The following is a 21,653-nucleotide window of genomic DNA, read 5'->3' on the forward strand; positions in this document are numbered from 1 at the left end:
TACAATTGTTATTGTTTAATATCACAGCTGCCAGTTCTTTAGCTGGGTGTTGGCCTTTCATTACAATTTGAGCCTCACCCAGAGACCTAGGACATTGTAATGTATCGGCGTACTATTCCTTTGGATCCCAGCAGGACTGCCTTCTGATTTGGATAGGTGTTGATTTTGTCCTTTTGAAGATGTTTCAAGTGCCACCCTAGTGTTTTCGGAATGGCAGTCAGGGTGCTGATTACCAGCTGGTTTGTGCCATACTCGCTGAATCTTGATTTTCAAATTGTGGTATTTAGTGACCTTCTCGTGTTCTTATTCATCGACCCTGCAGGTATTACTATGTCAGTGACGGTCACTATCTTGTCCTGGATCGCTATGATGCCTGGTGTATTATGTGCCAACACTTTGTCCGTTTGGATTCGAAAGTCCCGCAAGATCTTGACCTTTTCATTTTCAATGACTTTCTCTGGACAATCTTCCCACCAGTTTTCAGCTGCCGTAATGTTGTAATTCTTGCATAAATTCCAGTGGATCATCTTGGCCGCTGAGTTGTGCTTCATCTTGTGCCTCATGATTGATTGATTGATTGATTGATTGATTGATTGATTGATTGATGATGATGATGATGATGATGATGATGATGATGATGATGATGATGATGATGATGTTTGCTATCTCGCCCTTTCCCAGCCAAAGCTGGACTCAGGGCACATAAACTGCATAATAATACAAATACAAAATTCCATATAAAACATAGCAAGTATAAATGATGGAACATTTCCATCTTGCAGGCCCTGTGGGACTAACTAAGATCCCACATGGCTCTTGTGTTAGCTGATAGGGAGTTCCACCAGGCCGGAGCCAGGGCTGAAAAGGGCTTGGCTCTAGTAGAGGCTGGTCTGAAATTTTGGGGGCAGGGACTACCAAGAAGGTAACATCTGGGGCAATATAGGGAGATGCAGTCCAGCGAGTACGAAGGTCCCAAGACCTTGAACAGGTCGAACGTGTCAAGATTCCTCCTCAAATAGCGAGTGTGTTGTGTCTGGACCAATCTGTGAACTGTTTTTGGTCGTTTGCAATTGCAAATGCGGAATCTGAGCGGGGTTGTACGAGTTTCTTCCAGAGCTATGGCAAGTGTGGAACCAGACGTGGAACCAGACGTGGATCTGGTACACCCAGCTTCAAATCTCCACTGCCGTGTCAGCTTGCTGGGAGACGTCAGACCAGTTGCAGTCTCTTAGCCTGACCTATCTCACAGGGTTGTTGTGGGGGTAAATGGAGGAAGGGAGACCAGTTTACACACCCTCGAGCTCTTCGGCAGAGAGGCGATATAAAAATGTAGTAAATGATTCAGCTGCCTTTTCTCTGTGTTCGTACAGACAGCTACCTGACCAAGTGTTTGAAGAGTTTGGACGGACATCGTCTGCCTTCCCTTATGGATGTGAGAATAGAGGAGCCACGTCCTGAGAGCTTTTCTTTTTTCATTGCCATGTAAAGCCCACCCTTCCACTTCCACCCTCTCCCCAGAGCAGCAGTGGCATAGTGGTTAAGAGCAGATGCATTCTTATCTGGAGGAACCGGGTTTGATTCCCAGCTCTGCCGCCTGAGCTGTGGAGGCTTATCTGGGGAATTCAGATTAGCCTGTGCACTCCCACACATGCCAGCTGGGTGACCTTGGGCTAGTCACAGCTTCTCGGAGCTCTCTCAGCCCCACCTACCTCACAGGGTGTTTGTTGTGAGGGGGGAAGGGCAAGGAGATTGTAAGCCCCTTTGAGTCTCCTGCAGGAGAGAAAGGGGGGATATAAATCCAAACTCTTCTAATAGCTGCAGGAAGCACCTCTTTGGAAGCCGCTGACTTTCTTGTTGGAAGACACTTGGGTCGAAACCTCCCAACATCACTCGATTCCCCGCTGAAAAAATGAATCTGGATACATCCAGGCTTACCTGAGGAACCAGATTAGCTTGTGCACTCCAACACATGCCAGCTGGGTGACCTTGGGCTACTCACAGTTCTTCAGAGCTCTCTCAGCCCAACCCACCTCGCAGGGTGTTTGTTGTGGGGGGGGGGCGGGGAAGGGAAAGGAGATTGTCAGCCCCGTTGAGTCTCCTTACATAAGAGAAAGGGGGGGATATAAATCCACTCTTCTTCTCCTGGATAGCCAAGAACGTTCAGCATGTCCTCCCTAAAGCAGTCCTCTGTGTGCAAAGCGCTGTCTAGTCGCAGGCGGATTATGGCAACCCAGTAGGGTTTTCAAGTGAAAAGACGTTCAAAGGTGGTTTGTCATTGCTTGTCTCTGCATAGTTGTCAGATTCCCCGTTCAGACAACAGTTCACTTGAGTAGTTCAAGGCTTTTATTGCAGACATGTCAGGAACATAGAAAAAGAGTTCTGGCGAAAACTGTGCCAAACTCTTGATAATATGAGTGTGAGATCCCCACCCCCACCTGAGAAGCAGACAGTTTGCATTGTCCAGCCTGGAGCCTCTCCCCAGCCACAGAACTCCAAGGTCACAGCTAGAAGTGATAACACTGCACCTGCAAAAGCGAAAGCGATTTCTCCTCCAACGGCACCATCATGACAGTAGTAACCCTGGGCTTCCTTGGTGGGTCCTCCATCCAGGTACTAACCAGGGCTGACCCTTCTTAGCTTCCGAAACCTGAAAAACTCAGACTAGCCTGGCCATTCAGGTCAGGGCAAAACAGTCCTAAGAGGACTCTGTTCATAATTGAGTTATACTGAGGCTTTTGTTGCTAGGATAAAAATGCATCAGAGGACTGGAGACATCATTCAACTGTGTTAACAAAATTCCTGCCTGTCCAATGTTGGCAGGAGGCCTTTAGAAACCAGACTCAGTAGGCCTTGGGACTTGGCAAGGATAGGTACCGGACATGCCAGCTGCTATCACTGGGCAGCAGTGGATGCGGAATATGGCCATGGGTATTCTCTGGCCTGATACTGGCATGTTGTCGATGTATCTTGGATCCCGTATTGTACACTAAAGCAATTACACAAGTGCCTGGAAATCGGCCACTTGAAAACAATCTCCAGACGTCCTTTTATTGAGTCAACCCATCTCATGTCGAAAAAGCCCTGAAATATCATAAAAATCTTTGCCTGCCATTCCTTTCGCTGACCGTTTGTTCCACCAATTCATCCAGTACTCCTTAACTCAAAATTTGTCCTTGAGATACTTGAGTCCCATAACAAAGCTGTTCTCACCTCTTTATTCTGTTGTTCTGTAAAACTGAAAAGTTGGGAGGGGGGCTGGGCGAGCGGGAAAAGTTTGAGATAAATGTGGCTGTGGAAACCAGGCTCTTCAGCTCTGGCTTTCTGCAGTGAGGCGACTGACACAGTTCAGCAAAGCTCTTGAACCCTTTTAGAGCAGTGGTTCTCAACCTTCCTAATGCTGCGACCCTTTAATACAGTTCCTCATGTTGTGGTGACCCCCAACCCTAACATTTATCCATTTTACAGATGGAGAACACTGATGCAGAGAGTCTTAGGCGACCCCTGTGAAAGGGTCGTTTGACTCCCAAAGAGGTCCCTACCCCCAGGTTGAGAACTACTGTTCTAGAGTCTCAATTATTGACTGGCATGGAAAAACCTTACACTTATCAATTTTTTTCTCATATTAATTTGGACCATATTAATTTGGAGCAGCAGTGGTGTAGGAGGTTAAGAGCTCATGTATCTAATCTGGAGGAACCGGGTTTGATTCTCAGCTCTGCCACCTGAGCTGTGGAGGCTTATCTGGGGAATTCAGATTAGCCAGTGCACTCCCACACACGCCAGCTGGGTGACCTTGGGCTAGTCACAGCTTCTCGGAGCTCTCTTAGCCCCACCCACCTCACAGGGTGTTTGTTGTGAGGGGGGAAGGGCAAGGATATTGTAAGGCCATTTGAGTCTCCTGCAGGAGAGAAAGGGGGGATATAAATCCAAATTCTTCTTCTTCTAAATCAAGAAGACAATTCAAATTTTCTTCCCCTGTGGCGTTAGCCTTGTCCTGGAAGTTCAATGAAACATTGTAATTCAGGCTCACTGGTTTCCGATTTTTTTTTTCAGGTGATTCTCATGTCTGCAACCATTAATTGCCAAGAATTTGCCAACTACTTTGCAGTTCCAGTTCGTGACAAGCTATGTCCTGCCTACGTGTTTGAAGTGGAAGGCAAGCCCCATGCGATTGAGGATTACTACCTTGACGACTTGAAGGCGATTTTCGGTCACATCAGGGTACGGCAAAGAACAAGCATTGATTTCTGCTCCCCCATCCCTCAGTCACTGACTGTAAAATTAAGCCGGGTGCTTCTTTCTGTTTTCTCTGTCTTATGTGGTCCCCGGCTGGTGGTCCCCAGCCCCTCAATGATGCGGCTGGCCTCCACTTGGGCCAGGGCCTTTACAGCCCTGGCCCCTGCCTGGTGGAACGCTCTCCCTCCAGCTGTCCGGGCCCTGCGGGATCTTGCTGAGTTCCGCAGGGCCTGTAAGACCGAGCTGTTCCACCGGGCTTTTGGGGAGGCCGGATGCTGATAGCCCCCCTCCTTTTATAACACCAGTGGACCCTGCCGTCCCCACCCCCCAAGGGGTTTAGGTTGTGGGACGCCGTCTATTGTGTTTTGTAATTAGAACGCTGTGTTTTAATGGGGTTTGGTTTTAATATGTACAGAGCTATAACTTAATTATTCCTGGTTGTTTATTGATTTTAGTTTGTGCTCTGTTTATGTACTCTATGTTCACCGCCCTGAGCCCCTTGCGGGAGGGCGGTATACAAACGTAATAAATAATAATAATAATAATGATGATGATGAGGATGTCAACCTTTATCCTTTCACACCTTTGACACATCTAGTTGTTCTGTGGAAGCTGCATGGCTGTAACTCCTGATCACTTCTCTTCCTCTCCTCTTTTTAATTTAAAGCAGCTTCACAGGGGTGGTAGCAGAGGAATGGTGTGTATCCGTCTGGTGGGCAGAGAAAGGACTAAAGGCACGTTTCTTCCCCACAAGGTCCTCTTTGCAGCTTTCCATTTTGTTTGTTGCCTGAATAGGGCTTAACTGTTCCATTTGATAGCAACAGTTCCCAACGTGGTCCTCAGGGGCACCATGGCAGCTGCTAACACCTTTCCTGAGGTTTGCTGAAAACCAAGTGGTTTTTTTTTAAGTGTGCAGGGTTTGTTTTGTTTTTTGTTTGCCCCTAGGTCCTATCCGCACAGGCCAATAAACCCGGGCTAACCACAGGATAAAACCTGTGTTGGGGGGGCCTTCGCACAGATCCCACTCCAAATACGAGTCTTCTCCCCCCCCCCCCCCCCCCCCCCGGGTTTTCAAGAATCGCGCTATCTGCAATTCTTTAGTTGAAACGTGGATTGCACCTGCTCACAAGTGAACGGCTGCCCCGGGAAGTGATTTCTTCCCGGTTTTTAAAAGTCCTCCCTGTGCAGTTACACACCATGGGAAGTGAGGTTTTTTTTTAAGACACACCTAGTCACGTAGACAGAAAGTTATAAAGTAAAGTCTGTTTCTTTGTTTGAGCAAATGGCATTGCATTAGAGTCGCCATCACAACGTGACCACGAGGCAGTAAAGTGTAACCAAGTGTAGTGTCAGAATAGAATGTTATTCTTTATTTTCTTCCATGTAACCCTCCCTAATAGCTAGTAAATTCATTTTTATAAAACTATGTATTGGACTCTTTAATGCTACTCTGCAAATTCTATTAAGTTTATACGTTAACAGCCCTCTCTATCCTTTTCTTAAATTTTTTTTTCCTCTTAAGTGCTTAAAATTCTAAATTGTCAGTTTAATGTGAATGTATCGGTGAATGGTGTAATTTATTGGAAGGGAAGGACCCTCAGAAGAGGCGAGAATTAGTTGGTTTTTATACTCTCAGGAGATGCCATAGTTTACACACATGGTGACAATCAAAGGAATGTTAATAGACTCCTGCAGTCCTGAAAGGGGGGGGATCTAAAGAAATCCTCTTGTTATAACAATTGCCTGTCAGTGTTCGTATAAATGTTAGTGATATGTCAACTCCCATGTACACCGTGGAGGTGGAGATTATATAATCTGATGTCTGTGAAAGATTCTTGGGGATGGGGGGGGGGGGGGGCGCACTGAAAGAGATCCAGGAAGTCTTTCGGTCAGGTTACATCTTGTCAATTGCAACTTCACTTTCTGCAATTTGTACCTTTTGGCCCCCAAGTATCACAAAAGTGCTCTGGAGTTTTGATTTTTGATTTTGATTTTCTTTAGGACCACACATATTTCAGTTTTAATCCTCTTAAGGATTTTTTAAAAAGACTCTTCCTACTGTATTTTCACCCACCCCCACCCCTCATTCAGCCCTTCCTGGTTTCATCCTTTTTGCTTGCTTAGCAGGGCAGAACAAATATAATGGTACAGGCGGTTGTGTTTATACCTTAGGGCAATTCAGGAACAGTGGAATATGTGGAAGGGGGAGGAAACCCCTTGGAATTCCTAAGAAAAAGGAGGCAGAAAAATGTTGTTTGCTGTAACATATCAACCCCCCCCCCATCAAATTGGCTTATGTTGCAAAATGTTTTAAAAAGCCAGGTGAAAGATGGCTTTGATGTCAGTTAGGGAACAGAAAAGTTGATTACTCTTTCTTCGTATTTTTTATGGTTTTGTAAATGTTCTCGAAGACAGATCTTGTGCTGTGTTATACAAAGAACAGCTGGGTCTCATGCTGAGCAGCTGGTGCAGGTCAAATAGCTCCCTATTTGTAAGATCTTACTTTCCAACTTTATAATATGGCAAATTATCATGCTTTTTGTGTAGTTAGGTCCTCTTCTTTATTTCAGGATCTTGTGTCATTATTGTGTTACGTAGTAGCTTTGTATTTCAGGGCAAGATTTTTGTAAAAAGTTATCCGAAGTGGTTCTTGGAAGTGCTGTGTTTATTTATTTTTATTTATTTAATTAGACTTGATATGCTGCCCGTCACCTTCTAGTCTACCTCTTGGACCTGAATTCTTTTTCTACTGAAGAACATAATGATTTATGCATCTGTGCAAGCAGTAATGGTAAATGGGCACACGGTGGCAAGATTAAATCTGACAGAGCATGAGCCTAGCAAAACAGAATGGCTGAGGTAATCAGAATGGTGAAATTAACGTCATTAAAGTAGATTGGATGGTGGTGAAAAGTGAAGTCGCCATTGACTTATTGCAACCCTTCCTGAGGTTTTCAAGGCAGGAGGTGTTCAGAGGTGGTTTGCCATTGCCTGCTGTCTTACACCGAAGTGCCTTTCTTCTGCCCACCAGTGCCCTGAGATTTTCCCCCAAAAGTTCAAACTGTCAGATAAGACTTTCTCTGAGCAGCCCCTTTGTCAGTTATCATATTGATGCAGTAGCATAACCAATGACTTCTAACTTTATTTTTCTTCCCGTTATGCTTTTTCCCACCTTACACTTATAATAAAAAGTAAAATGTTCTTCAGAGACTCAGCTAGGGCACAGCTCAGCCGGGCAGAAGTCTGCGTTGAGGAAACACAAAATAAACCCTTTTCCTTCTGTCAGAAATGAAATAACCAGATAAGCCTCCGCCACTCAGGTGGAGAAGTGGGGAATCAAACCTGGTTCTCCAGATTAGAATGCACCTGCTCTTAACCACTACACCACACTAGTGTTTTTTTGTAAATATGGTGTCTGATGTAATGAGAAATGGGTGTGTTTTCCAACAAAAAATCAAATTAAAAAATTAAAAAGTTGTTTTAATTTTTTAAAAAGTTTTTTTAAATTGCAAGCTATAAAGGACAGACAAAGCACTGGGTCTGGGTGAACTGAGCCCTTCGGGGGAGGGCTGTATTTTTTATATATATATATATATATAATAAATAAATAAAGTGTGTGTGTGTGTGTGTGTGTGTGTGTGTGTGTGTGTATATATATAATAAATAAATAAAGTAATGCTAAGACCTAATTGGCTAAGGATGGAGCTGGTGGGGGGACGACTCGTTTCCCACCAATTGCCACGCTTCCCATCCTGGTGTTCCAGTCCCCTGCCTGCTCTCGCCCCTAAAAAAAAAAGAACAAGCTAGGCCTGGCTGTTGATAGATGGACAAGTACATATACCCACGATTTGTTTTCATTTGCACCTATGGTATATTTCTTTGGTTTCCACACTCAGATTTGTAGGAAGTATAAAAGGGTTTTAAATAGTTGGGAGTTGGGAGTTCTCACCAGTACTGAGCTTTTTCTCTTCCTATGGACAACATAGTGACGCATATTCTACAGTTCCTTCTGGGTACGTTCATTGGACATTAGAGGAGTAGCCGTGCTAATCTATTATTATAGCAACGTTCAGTGTAGTGACTTAAAAATGAACAAAACGTATTCCTTGAACTCTGAACATTCTAGTCTGTTCCTCTCTGGTTAATGAGCCCCCTTGTCTGTTGTCTTGCGCTGTTCTTCCTTAACAGACATTTGGTCCTAGGTTGCGTTGCCCTGTATTTGAGTCATTTGAGTCATTTGCGAGGTGCTTTCCTTTCTTTCTTGTTGACTTGTACTGCACAGTACCCCGAACAGTTTAATCTGGAGAGGCCCCCTGGTTCAAATTAGGAGCTCACGCAGTGTTTCATCAAGTTACCCTCAGCTTCCATATCTAAAAAATAAAGATATTAGTGGTGTACTTCATTACAGTCACTATAATTGCAAAGTGCCAACCAAGATGCGAACGGGAAATACATGGTCACTGCTGGAAATTGCAGTTGTGTATCTACTTCCCTTTCCATGTATTTGACTGGCCTCTATTTAACAGAATTCACCATATATAAGTTTAGCAGGAAGTGGTAAAGGATGGGGAGATTGTGGAAATGCAGAAAAGTATGTTATGAATTGAGTTCTAGGGAGAAGGATCTAGAATAATGTACAGCCTCCATTTTCTTCAGTAGTTTTGTTTATGTGTGTTACCTTGACTAGTCTTAGTAGTGCATGTGAAGCGGTTTGAGCATTTGGAGGATGTAGTATAAGTATTGCTTGCTCTGGGAAGCATATGACAGTAGAATACGTAGTGCTGTGGATCCAGCAGTTTGGGCGGGAAGGAATTGTCACTGATTATGCAGGGAGGGGAGCATGCCTTGAGGTTGCTATGGGATAGAAGAATTCTTCTGAATCAGCTGGCCTGCACAGGCGCAGCCCCCATGTATGTGTCTGCACTGAAGTCCTAGATGAGCACCAGTTACAGTAAACAACCAGGTTTTCTCCATGGAACCGTCCTCGATCTTAAGTGGCTCTGCTTCCAGCGGAAGAGTCATTTAAGTTGGAGGAAGGCTTCAAACTTCATGCAAATAGAAAAGTGGGGTATCCATATTTGAATTTATAATAAACACACTCTGCCCTGCGGTTTGGTAGTATGAAGAAGGATCCACCCCACTTCCGTTTCATTGACCATGATCTTGGCTGAGAATGGAGCAGCTGGCTTGATGGGGGGGTCTGCGTTTGGGACATCTTGGTGGAAGGAGAGTTTTGCTGAGTTTTTCTCCGTTTCCTTGTCATCCATCCCTGATTTTTCTATTGTTTTGGTGCGGAAACTGCATAAAAGGTGAAACCGAGTTCATCAGAAACAAATCTTGACTCGGATGGGTTGCTTCAGACAGTTGCGTTAACACTTGTGGACTTTGATTCTTATCAGAATGCGACCTTCCTCCGTAAAACAGTGTGGCAGCTCTGTCATATTCAGGGACAGCAGAGGAGCTTCAGCCAGGTGAGAAGATGAGTTCTGAAAGCTCTCAAAGCCCAGGAACTTCAACTGATGGCTTTGCTCGGAAGTGTGGAAAATTCCTTGAAGAAGATGAACACGCAACCCTTATATAAAGAGCCACGACATAGTGCTCTCGCTGCTTTGAAATAAGTGTGTACTGTTTAAAGGAAGAATAAGCTGACAGATCGATTTGAGTTAATGACCACTGCATCATGGGCTTTGTAGTTGCTGAGAATGCGGATATGTTATAGTTCACATCTCTGTAAAGTGCATTGCCTTCCATTTTCACTTTGGTCCAGTGAGTCCATTTATAAGCTTTTTTTAAACAGTAGCCGCCGGAAAGGCATATGGGGAATAAATAGACAATAAAGTCGATACACAATAAATGAGGAGTAAATATACAATGAGGAATAAATGTACAATAAATCAGTGTAAGTTTGTTTTACTGTTCATGGAATCATGATATGGAAGGTCTTAAAGGGCACCTTGGGTCATCTCAGAAGCATGGAGGAAGAGAGCACCTGTTCTGTTCCACAAGTAAAACAATCCAAAGGTGCCCTGTTCTTGGGTGGAACAGATTGGGAGACACACAAGCAAGGTGTAACAGTTCAAAAACAAGGTTTATTGCTTAGAAGAATTGAGACCCTAACTCCTCCCAGGGTCTGACTAAGATAAAATACTTGCTTGACTGGAGCAAATTTGAAGCTGTAGACTTTTATCCTTTCTCGGTTCCTCTCAAGAAAGTCCTCTTGCCTATGCTTCTTCCTGGTTCCTTCCGCCTTTTGTCTGGATACTACTTTCTATTGACACCTTAACTTTATGTTCTCTAGATTATACACGCTTTAGTCTGTGCACCAAAGACGTAACATATATTACAGCCTTCCAACTCCCTAGGCACCTTAGACTGACTGAGTTAAACAGGGAGATTACTGGGTAATAACAGGAAGACTGCCTCTAGGGAAATTTCTTGAAGGGGCAGGATCCAACTAAAATTCTCTCCCTGGAACACTATACAAGGAACTAAAGCCATTATAACTATAGGGATACTGATACTTAATAGGAAAATAACAAAAGCTTCTGTGGGGGCATGAAGCTTCCATGCGGCCCAAGTAGTTTGTAATTCCATTCTTTGTGTCTTTTCCTCTTTGGAGGGAATCTTTAAAACAAACACCTCCCTTTATTACCTCTATTATCAAAGCCTTTCCCAAACTTCCTGCTTCATCTCGCTCCAGTTTTTCACCCAATTTCGTTAATCTGTCTCCATTGGTCTTTGCCAGCCGCTTCTGCTCATCGTGCTGTTGAAAGGCGGTGAATAACCAGTACTTAAATGGTTTCTCTCTCCTTTCCCTAGATTCCCCAGATGGTTGTGGAAGAACCACTGATATCCAAAGAGATGTACCAAGCTGCAGTCAGTCTGATCCAGTGGTTTGATGAGCTGGAAATGAGGGAGAGCGGGTAAGATGTCGTTAAGTGGTCCTTACTTCTGTTAGTGTTAAATCAATGGAATTTGGTGGCCTGCAGGTTAGAGTTTTGTCCAAGTGCTAAATGGAATCCAGGGACTAGTTTTATCACAAACAGCAGTTAAGTCGCAATCCTGTTTTCAATCTGGCCAGTTCAAACTGCAGATGAAGAATATATGTCGAGCCAGCCGGACATCCTCCCCCCGCCCCCTTTAACATTCCCTCTGGTCCTCTACTGGCTGAGATGTGTGAACTTGCTTCTTTATGCTCCCATGTCGGATTTTCACGCCATCTGTTGTATTTGTTTAAATTTAGATTTTATGATGTTTTAATGTTTGTATTTATTGTGTATGTTTCTATTGTAAGCCGCCTTGAGTCGCTAGAGAGATGGCGGGATATAAATAAATAAGTTGTTGGGAATTGCAAATGTATGTTCTAACCAATTACCGTATATACTCGTGCATAAGCTTCTAATTCCTCATGTATAAGCCGAGGCACCTAATTTTACTGCCCAAACCTGGGAAAACTTATTGACTCGGGTATAAGCCGAGGGTGGAAAGCCGGGAGGCAGAAGGAGGCTGACTAGGGGCAGTGGCATCAGGTGGAGTCACTGCAACAAAATAAGTAGCTTCTCTGCCTGCAAGTTATTAAGTTGGCTTTTGTTTTCAAACCTAGTTTGCAGGCAGAGTTTCCTTATTTGGGCAGTGACTCCTCCTGATGTCACTGCCCAAATAAGGAGCTCCCTCTGCCTCCGGGGGTTTGACGAAGCCCCCTTCACCCTCGGAGGAGGGCAGCAATGGCGGCAGGGAGGTTGTCCCTACTTCCCAGCCTCCTTGCAGGATTGATAGAAAATGGTGACTTCTGCAAGTTAGTTGAGGGGGCTTTTCTCAGCCTTTAAACAGGGCTGAAAAACTCGGCTTATACGCGAGTATATACAGTATGAAAGTGTTCACTATCTGTTTGTACGTAAACAAGATATTGAGGTCCTATTCTAATGAGCTGACCAACTGATTAGGCATTGGCCAGTTTAGTAGCCATTGACAGCGTGTCCAGGACCATGCGCGTCTGAGGTTATAACTTAGCTTGTTTGCTCCGGGCCTGCCATTTAGCAGTTTTTCCCATGTGCTGAGACAAACATAGAAATACAACAGTATAGATTAGAGTTTGTATTCTCCATGTTTACCCTTCCTTTAGCTTGAAAAACTTCTTATTAAGCAAGTCACCGGTATCTGGGTCTTTATTGCCCTTTTACTATATTCTGCTTTAACTTAAATTCAACCAACAAAAGTGCTTGCAGGTAGCAAACTTGCATGTCAAAGGAAAAAATAATTGTCTGTGTGCATTTTTTTATTGTTCGTGCTGTGGAAGAACATGTATTCATGTGAAGCTCAGATGCACTCTGAAGTATTTATGTCCAGACATAGGTTTGCGTGCCTTCTGCCTGCTTGGCATGCCGCTGAGTTTGTAGTCCAAAATGTCAGTGAACAACAGAATAAAGGGTTGTTCTCCTTCCTTCCTTCCTTCCTTCCTTCCTTCCTTCCTTCCTTCCTTCCTTCCTTCCTTCCTTCCTTCCTTCCTTCCTTCCTTCCTTCCTTCCTTCCTTCCTTCCTTCCTTCCTTCCTTCCTTCCTCCCTCCCTCCCTCCCTCCCTCCCTCCCTCCCTCCCTCCCTCCCCTCCCTCCCTCCCTCCCTCCCTCCCTTCCTTCCTTCCTTCCTTCCTTCCTTCCTTCCTTCCTTCCTTCCTTCCTTCCTTCCTTCCTTCCTTCCTTCCTTCCTTCCTTCCTTCCAGTTTGTGCTAGAACGTTGTAAAACATCCATAAACAAATATACAGGTTGATCAAGTGGGAAACAAGCAGGTGCTTCAGCATCTGTCCAGTACCCCTAGGATAAATGTAGATATTCCTAACATGGCGGATTTAGGCCAGGAAAACAGTGCTGGAGACAGACTGAACCTCCAAACACGCTGGTCCAAACTGGGCATGACATCTGTGGGAATGGAGGAGAACTTGGAACTCCTACTTGATTGTTGCACAGGATTGGGACCTCCACATCAACTTGTGTAATTTGCAGTGATTGAACAGCTGGCTTTTGCTAGCCAGAAACCCGTTAAGCATCACTTCCCACCTTGTTCCCATTCTGTTCCAAAAATATGTCCGAATTCAAAGCTTAACAGCCCATTCTCTTCCATTCTCGTTCCAGACAAGTAGTTGTAGCTTTATGTGTAAAGCTAATGATTTTTTAAAAGAAGAGAATCTTTAATTTGGTTTAAAAAGTCCCACGCTGATCAAGAGTTAGGAAGAAAGGTCTTGTCATAGACAGGCCCTCAGGAACCAAGGATAGTCCGCACACAGGTCTTGGCACGTTCAGACGTTTAACATGCACAGAGCAGGGATCCAGACAAGACAAGAAACAGTAGCCTGCAAACCAAACCACAACGTTGCTGCCACAAGCTTGCTCAGCTGCAGCCTCTCTTTTATAGACAGCCTCCCTTCCCTTGTGCAATAACCTCTTGCAACTGAGTTGCTTTAGTCTGGCTCCTGAAAAGACTCTGCATCTACTCCAGCTCGCCCCATATCTGTGTCTCTTTTGCTGTAAGCTAGCATGTAGCCTCCTCCTGCATTGCTCCTTGGGGTCTGGAGATAAAAGTGGGGTGAGGGAGCTCTCAGGGTCCCCTCTGGCTCTGTATCAAGGGGCTGAAGAGTCCCAGAGCTAAGCTCTTGCTGGGGAATCTCTAGAGTTTGGACCTGGCTGTGGATCCCAGCCTGAATGCTCTGCCTGAGCCTGAGGACCTGGTCTTGCAGGAACTTCTGGCTGCTCAGTCTCTGCATCTACAAGTAGTGCCTGAGAATCTGGAACCAGCACTGCCCCCTCTTCTTCCTTGGGTTCCCATTCAGACCAGGCTGGGCCCTAACAGGCCTTTCTTCAATGCACCAAAGGAGTGTGGCCCCTATAAAATATATTCCTTTTCCATGAATTCAGAATTCATCTTAACATACTAAAGTCCAAATCGGGCAACACAGATCTTTGCAGTCTAGCTATTTCCATTCCAGGAAATGTTCAGATATTTATCCCCTGCTCAGTGCCTGTTTCTCACAGCTGCTTTGAATTCTGTTCTGATCAACCAGCGCTTGGATTTTAGTGTTCTTAAAATTTTGTCTTCAATACCGAAAAGATTCTCGAGGACAGCTTGAATGGCTCTCTAACCCTTATTGGATGAAAGTGTCGTGTTATTACTGCAGGGCAGAACTCTGTGCATGTGTGTGTAGCATGGAAAAATTATAATGGACAGAGCTGTTTTAAAAAGACGCAGCAAAAAAAGTCTTGATGTTCAGTTTAAGAATAATGTCATTTCTCTTGTTCCCTTCTGATGTGAAGTTTCTTTGAGGTAGGTGTAGGTTGCAGTGTTAGTTCAGAGTGCGGAACAGATTAAAGCAATTTGATTTGTTGTGTCCCGTAGCATTTTGTAGCTTTAGCTTTTCATCTATGTAGAAATGCACAGAAATGCGAAAGCCTCATACTGAAATAATTTAAAATCACGGTCCCAACTAGCAATCGCATTTCGTGGATCGGTAATAAAACGATGCATCAGGGATAAGGTAACTCATTGAAAGTCTCTTTTTTGGGGGGGGCGGGGGAAGCAGAGCTGTCTCCTAATTATAAACAGTTCAAATGTTGGAAGGACATTCTTTGTGTGTATTTTTTTAAATTTGTGCTAGATGTCAGCTGTTGTGTTTCTGTGCCGTGACGTGGAACAGCAAACTGAAACAAAACCCCTTCTGTACTAATGATCGCTTTCGTGGCATGAAAATGTTTGATCCTTTTGGTTGAGACAGCCTGCCCGTTCCCCCATGTAGTTCTGGGAGGCATCTAATTTCATGGTTGTGAACAAAAATACTGCATAGGCCAGCTACTGCCTTACACTTGGTTTTCATTCAATTGAACTCTAATTGGGAGAAGACTTGGAGGAGGAATTTGGATGTATACCCTGCCTTCCTGTACTGTAAGGTGGCTTACAAACTCCTTTTCCCTTTCTCTCCCCACAACAGACACCTTGTGAGGTAGGTAGAGCTGAGGGAGTTCTGGGAGAACTGTTACTACCCCAAGGTCACCCCAGCAGGCTTCATGTGCAGGAGAGGGAAACAAATCCTGTTTGCCAGATAAGAGTCTGCCGCTCATGTGGAGGAGTGGAGAAGCAAACCAGGTTCTCCAGGTTAGAGTCCACCTGCTCTTAACCACTGCACCAGGAGAGAGTCTGTAAATGGAACAAATAGGTTTCAGGTTACAGCTGTGAAAGTATGGTGGTTCCTTGACAGTCTTGGTACAGTTCTATAACTGGGACTATGTACCTTAGGTCATATTTTTATTTATTTATATTTTATTTATATCCCACCCTTTCTCAGCGCAACACAGAACCTTTCTAGATCTTTTAACAGCTGCTCCAACAATTTTTCATGCACTATCTGTTTCTTTAGTCTAACTGGAGCAGCAGTAGCGTAGGAGGTTAAGAGCTGGTGTATCTAATCTGGAGGAACCGGGTTTGATTCCCTGCTCTGCTGCCTGATCTGTGGAGGCTTATCTGGGGAATTCAGATTAGCCTGTACACTCCCACACATGCCAGCTGGGTGACTTTGGGCTAGTCACAGCTTCTCGGAGCTCTCTCAGCCCCACCTACCTCACAGGGTGTTTGTTGGGAGGGGGGAAGGGCAAGGAGATTGTCAGCCCCTTTGAGTCTCCTGCAGGAGAGAAAGGGGGGATATAAATCCAAACTCCTCCTCCTCCTCCTCCTCCTCCTCCTCCTCTTCTTCTTCTTCTTCTTCTTCTTCTTCTTCTTCTTCTTCTTCTTCTTATTATTATTATTATTATTATTATTATTATTATTATTATTATTATTATTATTATATATTTTTTCCTGACTATGCTCAAGGAAACCTTGATTGCTCTTCAGGATTTTTGAAAAGACTGTAAGGATAGACAGGCTTCTATGGAAGACATCTTGCCTACTTATTACTGTTCCTCCCTGTACGAGTGAGTTCACACTGTGGAGAAACCTGGCACACCTGGCCAGTGCCTTATTCCAACTTGTGCTCTACTGTGTATTTCAGAATCCTCTGCAACAGGCACAGGGGTCCTTTAGCAAATAGATATTGTAGAAAGGTCTCCATGGCCCTTTTATGAAAACCACTAACCACCTCTGTTCTGATTGAAATGCTGTGCGGAGTGGGGTTGTGTGAGTGTTACAGGCTCGTATGGGCTAGTGCTTGTGACATCACCCAAAAGGAGCTGAACCCTCCTGAAGCTTTACTTCAAGTACGTGTGTTTTAAGTGCTAAGTTACTTCCGATTTATGATGACTCTGTGAATGACCTCCTAAACATCCTATTGTTAACAGCCTTGCTCAGGTCTTACAAACTGAGGGCCATGCCTTCTTTGACTCAGGTCATCTCATGTTGGGTCTTCCTCTTTTCTGACTGAAGAAGAAGAAGAGTTTGGATTTATACCCCACCTTTCTCTCCTGTAAGGAGGAGCAGCAGTGGCATAGGAGGTTAAGAGCTCATGTATCTAATCTGGAGGTACCGGGTTTGATTCCCAGCTCTGCCACCTGAGCTGTGGAGGCTTATCTGGGGAATTCAGATTAGCCTGTGCACTCCCACACACGCCAGCTGGGTGACCTTGGGCTAGTCACAGCTTCTCGGAGCTCTCTCAGTCCCACCCACCTCACAGGGTGTTTGTTGTGAGGGGGGAAGGGCAAGGAGATTGTCAGCCCCTTTGAGTCTCCTGCAGGAGAGAAAGGGGGGATATAAATCCAAACTCCTCCTCCTCCTCCTCCTCTTCTTCTTCTTCTTCTCCTTCTCCTTCTCCTTCTCCTTCTCCTTCTCCTTCTCCTTCTCCTTCTTCTTCTTCTTCTTCTTCTTCTTCTTCTTCTTCTTCTTCTTCTTCTTCTTCTTCTTCTTCTTCTTCTTCTTCTTCTTCTTCTTCTTCTTCTTCTTCTTCTTCTTCTTCTTCTTCTTCTTCTTCAAGGCGGCTTACAAGCCCCTTTCCCTTCCTCTCCCCACAACAGACATCTTGTGAGGCAGGTGGGGCTGAGAGAGTTTGGAGAGAACTGTGACTGGCCCAAGGTCACCCAGCAGGAATGTAGGAGTGCAAAAACACATCTGGTTCACCAGATAAGCCTCTGCCACTCAGGTGGAGGAGTGGGGAGTCAAATCCGGTTCTCCAGATTAGAATCCACCTTCTCTTTACCACTACACCACACTGGAATATGTGCCAGAGCATTTGAGGGTATGTGAGAAAAATGCGGTAATGGGTTTACTGATATGGGGGTACAAGTTTAGGGAAATGGGTTGCCAAGGGGTATGCAAGTGAAAAAGGGTTGGGATCTACTGGCTTAGAATGACGATGGCGGTTCTTTTTTGTATCTCCAGAGGAGACATGGACTACAATTCCCATCAACCTCCGCTGAAAGCATGGCCAATTGGATCAAATGATGGGAATCAGAACTACAACATCTGGAGTGCCAAAGGTTCGCCACCACGGGCTTAGAATAATAGGTTAGTCTGAGAAGCAGTATCTTGCCAACAATCACCCAATGACTTTAGTAGCTGAGTGGGCATCTGAATTGAATGCTTCTGTACTACACTCATTTCCCAGAGTGATGCTCCCAGTATTTTTCCGTCCATTTGATCTGTAGTTTGTTGAAGTCTTTGTGCATTGGAAATAAGAACACATCAGTAATTTTTTTTTAAAAGTAGCATTTGTTCTAACTCTGTGCCTGTGCTACGAAGTGTAAAGTTTATACATTAAATTAAACATTTTTTGCATCTGGACTACCATTAATTAAAACACAACTGAGGCTATATTAGTAGCATTTCGTGTCATTCTGTATAAGTTCCTAAGAAGTGAAAGGTCCCCGTTTGCTGATCTTTGCACTGATTTATTTGGTACTCCGGTATAATGAGGCCAACGGTAGTTTCTCTTCAAGAAGCCCTCAGAAAGGGTCGTAATTGGAAACTATCTCTTGTCAGAGGGATTTAGCTTCATAATTTGTCAGGACGGAGTTTTGTGCCCTATTAAAAACCAGCAGAAAGGAACAGATTATTTATTTGGAAGACACATAGCTTGTCTGTATGTCTGACTTACAAAGCACTCTGGGTGGCTTGCGAAGAGGCTAAAATAATATCAAATAAAACTTAATAATTTTAATTAAAATAACAACTTAAAAATGGTACTGTTTCCCATTGACTGAGGACTGGGTTTTACAATACTAAACTCTCCAGAATGTGGAAACTGAAAAAAGTTTTGTAATTTTTTTACCTCAGGCCATTTCCCCAGCCTACATTTAGGTAAGGGGGGAGCAGGAGGGGCAGGGTGCCATGGAGAGGGGTGTGTGCAGAAAACACAGAATGCGCACCAGGTGCACTCTGGCCCAGCTTCGCCTCTGCTCCAAACAGGTGGAGCTTAGGAGCCGAGCCAGCAATATGAAGCTGGAGCCAGTCAGATTCCGCACTTAGTTTGGGCCTGGGATCATTCTGGTTGGGCTGAGCTTTAAACAGCAGGCTCAAAGCTCAACCTGCGCAAGCTGAGTCCAGCATCCAAACTCTAGGTCAGTGATTCCCAAAGTGGGCGCCACCACCCCCTGGTGGGTGCTGCAGTGATCCAGGGGGGCGGTGATGGCCACAGGTAGAAACATTAATACATATGTAGTCCATAACATCTGGAGTGCCAAAGGTTCGCCACCACCAGTTGTTTCACCGGGCCTTTGGGGAGGCCAGCCGCTGATGGTGTGCGCCCCTCCTGTCCCTCCCTTTAACAACTTGGGAATTGTGACATCTATGCCTCCCCCTCTCTGGGAGGGGTTTTTACTGATAGTTTTAACGTTGGATGCCAAATGATTCATACAGAACGCTGTAATTTTATATATTTTAATGATGTTTAATGATATTTTAATTTTATTGTTATATTGTTTTGCAATATTTGTTGTTCACCGCCCAGAGCCCTTAGGGGATGGGGTGGTTTATAAATACAATTATATATTATATATATATCTGTTTAATTGTTATTAAAATTTAAAAAAATTAATTTCCAGGGGGCGCTAAGTAATATTTTTCTGGAAAGGGGGCGGTAGGCCAAATAAGTTTGGGAACCACTGCTCTAGGTGGAGTTCAGGGGCGGGGCAAACCTCACTGTAACGTGCCTCTGAAGATGCCTGCGATAGATACGGGTGAAACATTATGAGCAAAAAATACCAGGCTACACGGCCCCACAGTTTGGAAAACCCACAACAGCCAGTTGATTCTGGCTGTGAAATCTTTCGACCGTGCATAGAGTAAATATGCTTCTCCTACTGACAAGGTTATGGGGGGATTCTTTCAAAGTGATGTTTGTCATTTGTTCAATTAACTGAATAATAGTAACAGGATGTTTGCTAGCATCTGTAGCTGGTCTGTTCTCTAAGGAATGTGGTGTGGAACTAATGCAAGATGTAACTTTTGAATATCAGGATGGAAAAGCAGTCTTTTGATCTTCTGTCGCAGCGAGGCAGCGTGTTGGTGTTCTTGCCGGGTGAGTTCCCAAATTCTTTTTTCCTGGACAGCCACCTGTTTGCTTTCATTAAAATGTCCACTTCAGTATAGTTACTCTTGTATATGCCCCAGGGCTTGAAACAGGGAAGAAGAAGAGTTTGGATTTATATCCCCCCTTTCTCTTATATCCCTTCTATCCCCATCATGGCGCCCCACCCTCCTGGCCTCCCTGCAGGCTGGTTTCTAGGGCAGAAGCCAGCCTGCAGGGAGGCTGGGAAGGTGGGGCACCGCAGTGAGCAGTCCAGGCGGGTGCTGCGGCCGCCTGCCGCCGAGCCCTTTCCCCCACCTCCCTGCAGGCTAGCTTCTGCTCTCTCTGGGGCCTGGGGAGGTCAGGAGCCAGCCTGCAGGGAGGCTTGGAGGAGGGCGGGACTTGGCGCCGTTTGTCCAGGGACATGAGATACCCCATGACCCCATGGTATGCCACTGCTGTACACGTGTGTCCCCCCTGCCATCTAAATTTAGATATGGCTGTCCACATCTCTTGCCTCTTTTTTAAGATGCAGCGAATAGTGGACCTATGCCAACTGTGGGAGAGCTACAGAAAATGGTGCTACAGGTAATACAGTCTTGATAGCAGAAATGGGAAATGCAGAGGGAAGCCACAATACAGACATTTTGCTGGAGCGTCAAAGCAACATAAGAACATAAGAAAGAGCCTGCTGGATCAGACCAGCGTCCATCTAGTCCAGCACTCTGCTACTCGCTGTGGCCCACCAGGTGCCTTTGGGAGGTCACGTGCAGGGTGTGAAAGCAATGGCCTGCTGCTGCTGCTGCTGCTGCTCCCGAGCACCTGGTCTGCTAAGGCATTTGCAATCTGAGATCAAGGAGGATCAAGATTGTTAGCCATAGATCGACTTCTCCTCCCTAAATCTGTCCAAGCCCCTTTTAAAGCTAGTACAACTTTAGTTCTAGCTGGAGGACAACTGAATGTTTATGGGGGCGAGAACTGCTTGCACTCAAGAGTGTCTCCCAGATGACTGTAGCGACTTTTTTTTAGTAGCTTAGAATAAATGGGCAATGTTTAACCGAAATAAATTGGGTTTCTTTTCAATCCTCTAGGTCTGGCAGAAATCAACTACATGCACGAACTGCTTACAAATATGGTCCATAGAAGGTGGGTTGGAATCTGCTTTAGGCTTGGTGTAGAATCCAAAGGAGAAGCCGCCCTGACCCAGTAGAGCCAGAATGGGATTCTCTCTTTTCTTCCATGCCCTAGAGCACGGGTGTCAAAACTCGCAGCCCTCCAGATGTTATGGACTGCAGTTCCCATCATCCCCTGCCAGCACCATGCTGGCAGGGGATGATGGGAACTGTGGTCCATGACATCTGGAGGGCCGCGAGTTTGACACCTGTGCCCTAGAGTAACCAATCTCAATTGCATGGGTGGCATGGAACGGGAGGAGTGGGGTAAGATAGTCTGGACGTAATTTCACAGAACCTGTTTGGGGAGAGATCATGGCTCAGTTGTTGGTTTCCAGGCATAAGTGAAAGAGCTGGTTCTCGCTTTTAAAGCTCTTGTGTCCTGAAAGTGACCTCCTCATGTATATCCCTGCCTGAACTCTGTCATCATTCAAAGAGGCTGTGCTACAGAAACCCAGGCTGTCCCAAGGTCACTTAGTGAGGACTCGAGAAATTCTGCTGCCTCCAGGCTGTAGTTCCCTTCCCCCAGAACAGGGGTAGGGAACCTGCGGCTCTCCAGATGTTCAGGAACTACAATTCCCATCAGCCCCTACCAGCATGGCCAATTGGCCATGCTGACAGAGGCTGATGGGAATTGTAGTTCCTGAACATCTGGAGAGCCGCAGGTTCCCCCCCCCCCCCACCCCCCCCCCCCCCCACCCCCCCCCCCCCCCACCCCCCCCCCCCCCCACCCCCCCCCCCCCCCACCCCCCCCCCCCCCCACCCCCCCCCC

General features: G+C 45.3%; 1 protein-coding gene across 1 annotated transcript in view; it reads left to right on the plus strand.

Moving 5' to 3' along the window:
• The window catches only part of LOC125426386 (ATP-dependent RNA helicase TDRD9-like), a 38,555-nt gene extending 17,636 nt beyond the window's left edge, over positions 1–20,919 (plus strand). Inside the window, exons 7-10 of the mRNA XM_048484643.1 lie at positions 4,054–4,221; positions 11,056–11,159; positions 19,660–19,721; positions 20,801–20,919. Coding sequence (XP_048340600.1) covers positions 4,054–4,221; positions 11,056–11,159; positions 19,660–19,721; positions 20,801–20,919 — 453 coding nt within the window. The remainder of the gene's footprint in view (positions 1–4,053; positions 4,222–11,055; positions 11,160–19,659; positions 19,722–20,800) is intronic.
• The last annotated feature ends 734 nt before the right edge of the window (positions 20,920–21,653 follow it).

The sequence above is a fragment of the Sphaerodactylus townsendi genome, linkage group LG02, assembly GCF_021028975.2.
Source record: "Sphaerodactylus townsendi isolate TG3544 linkage group LG02, MPM_Stown_v2.3, whole genome shotgun sequence".
Lineage (NCBI taxonomy): Eukaryota > Metazoa > Chordata > Lepidosauria > Squamata > Sphaerodactylidae > Sphaerodactylus > Sphaerodactylus townsendi.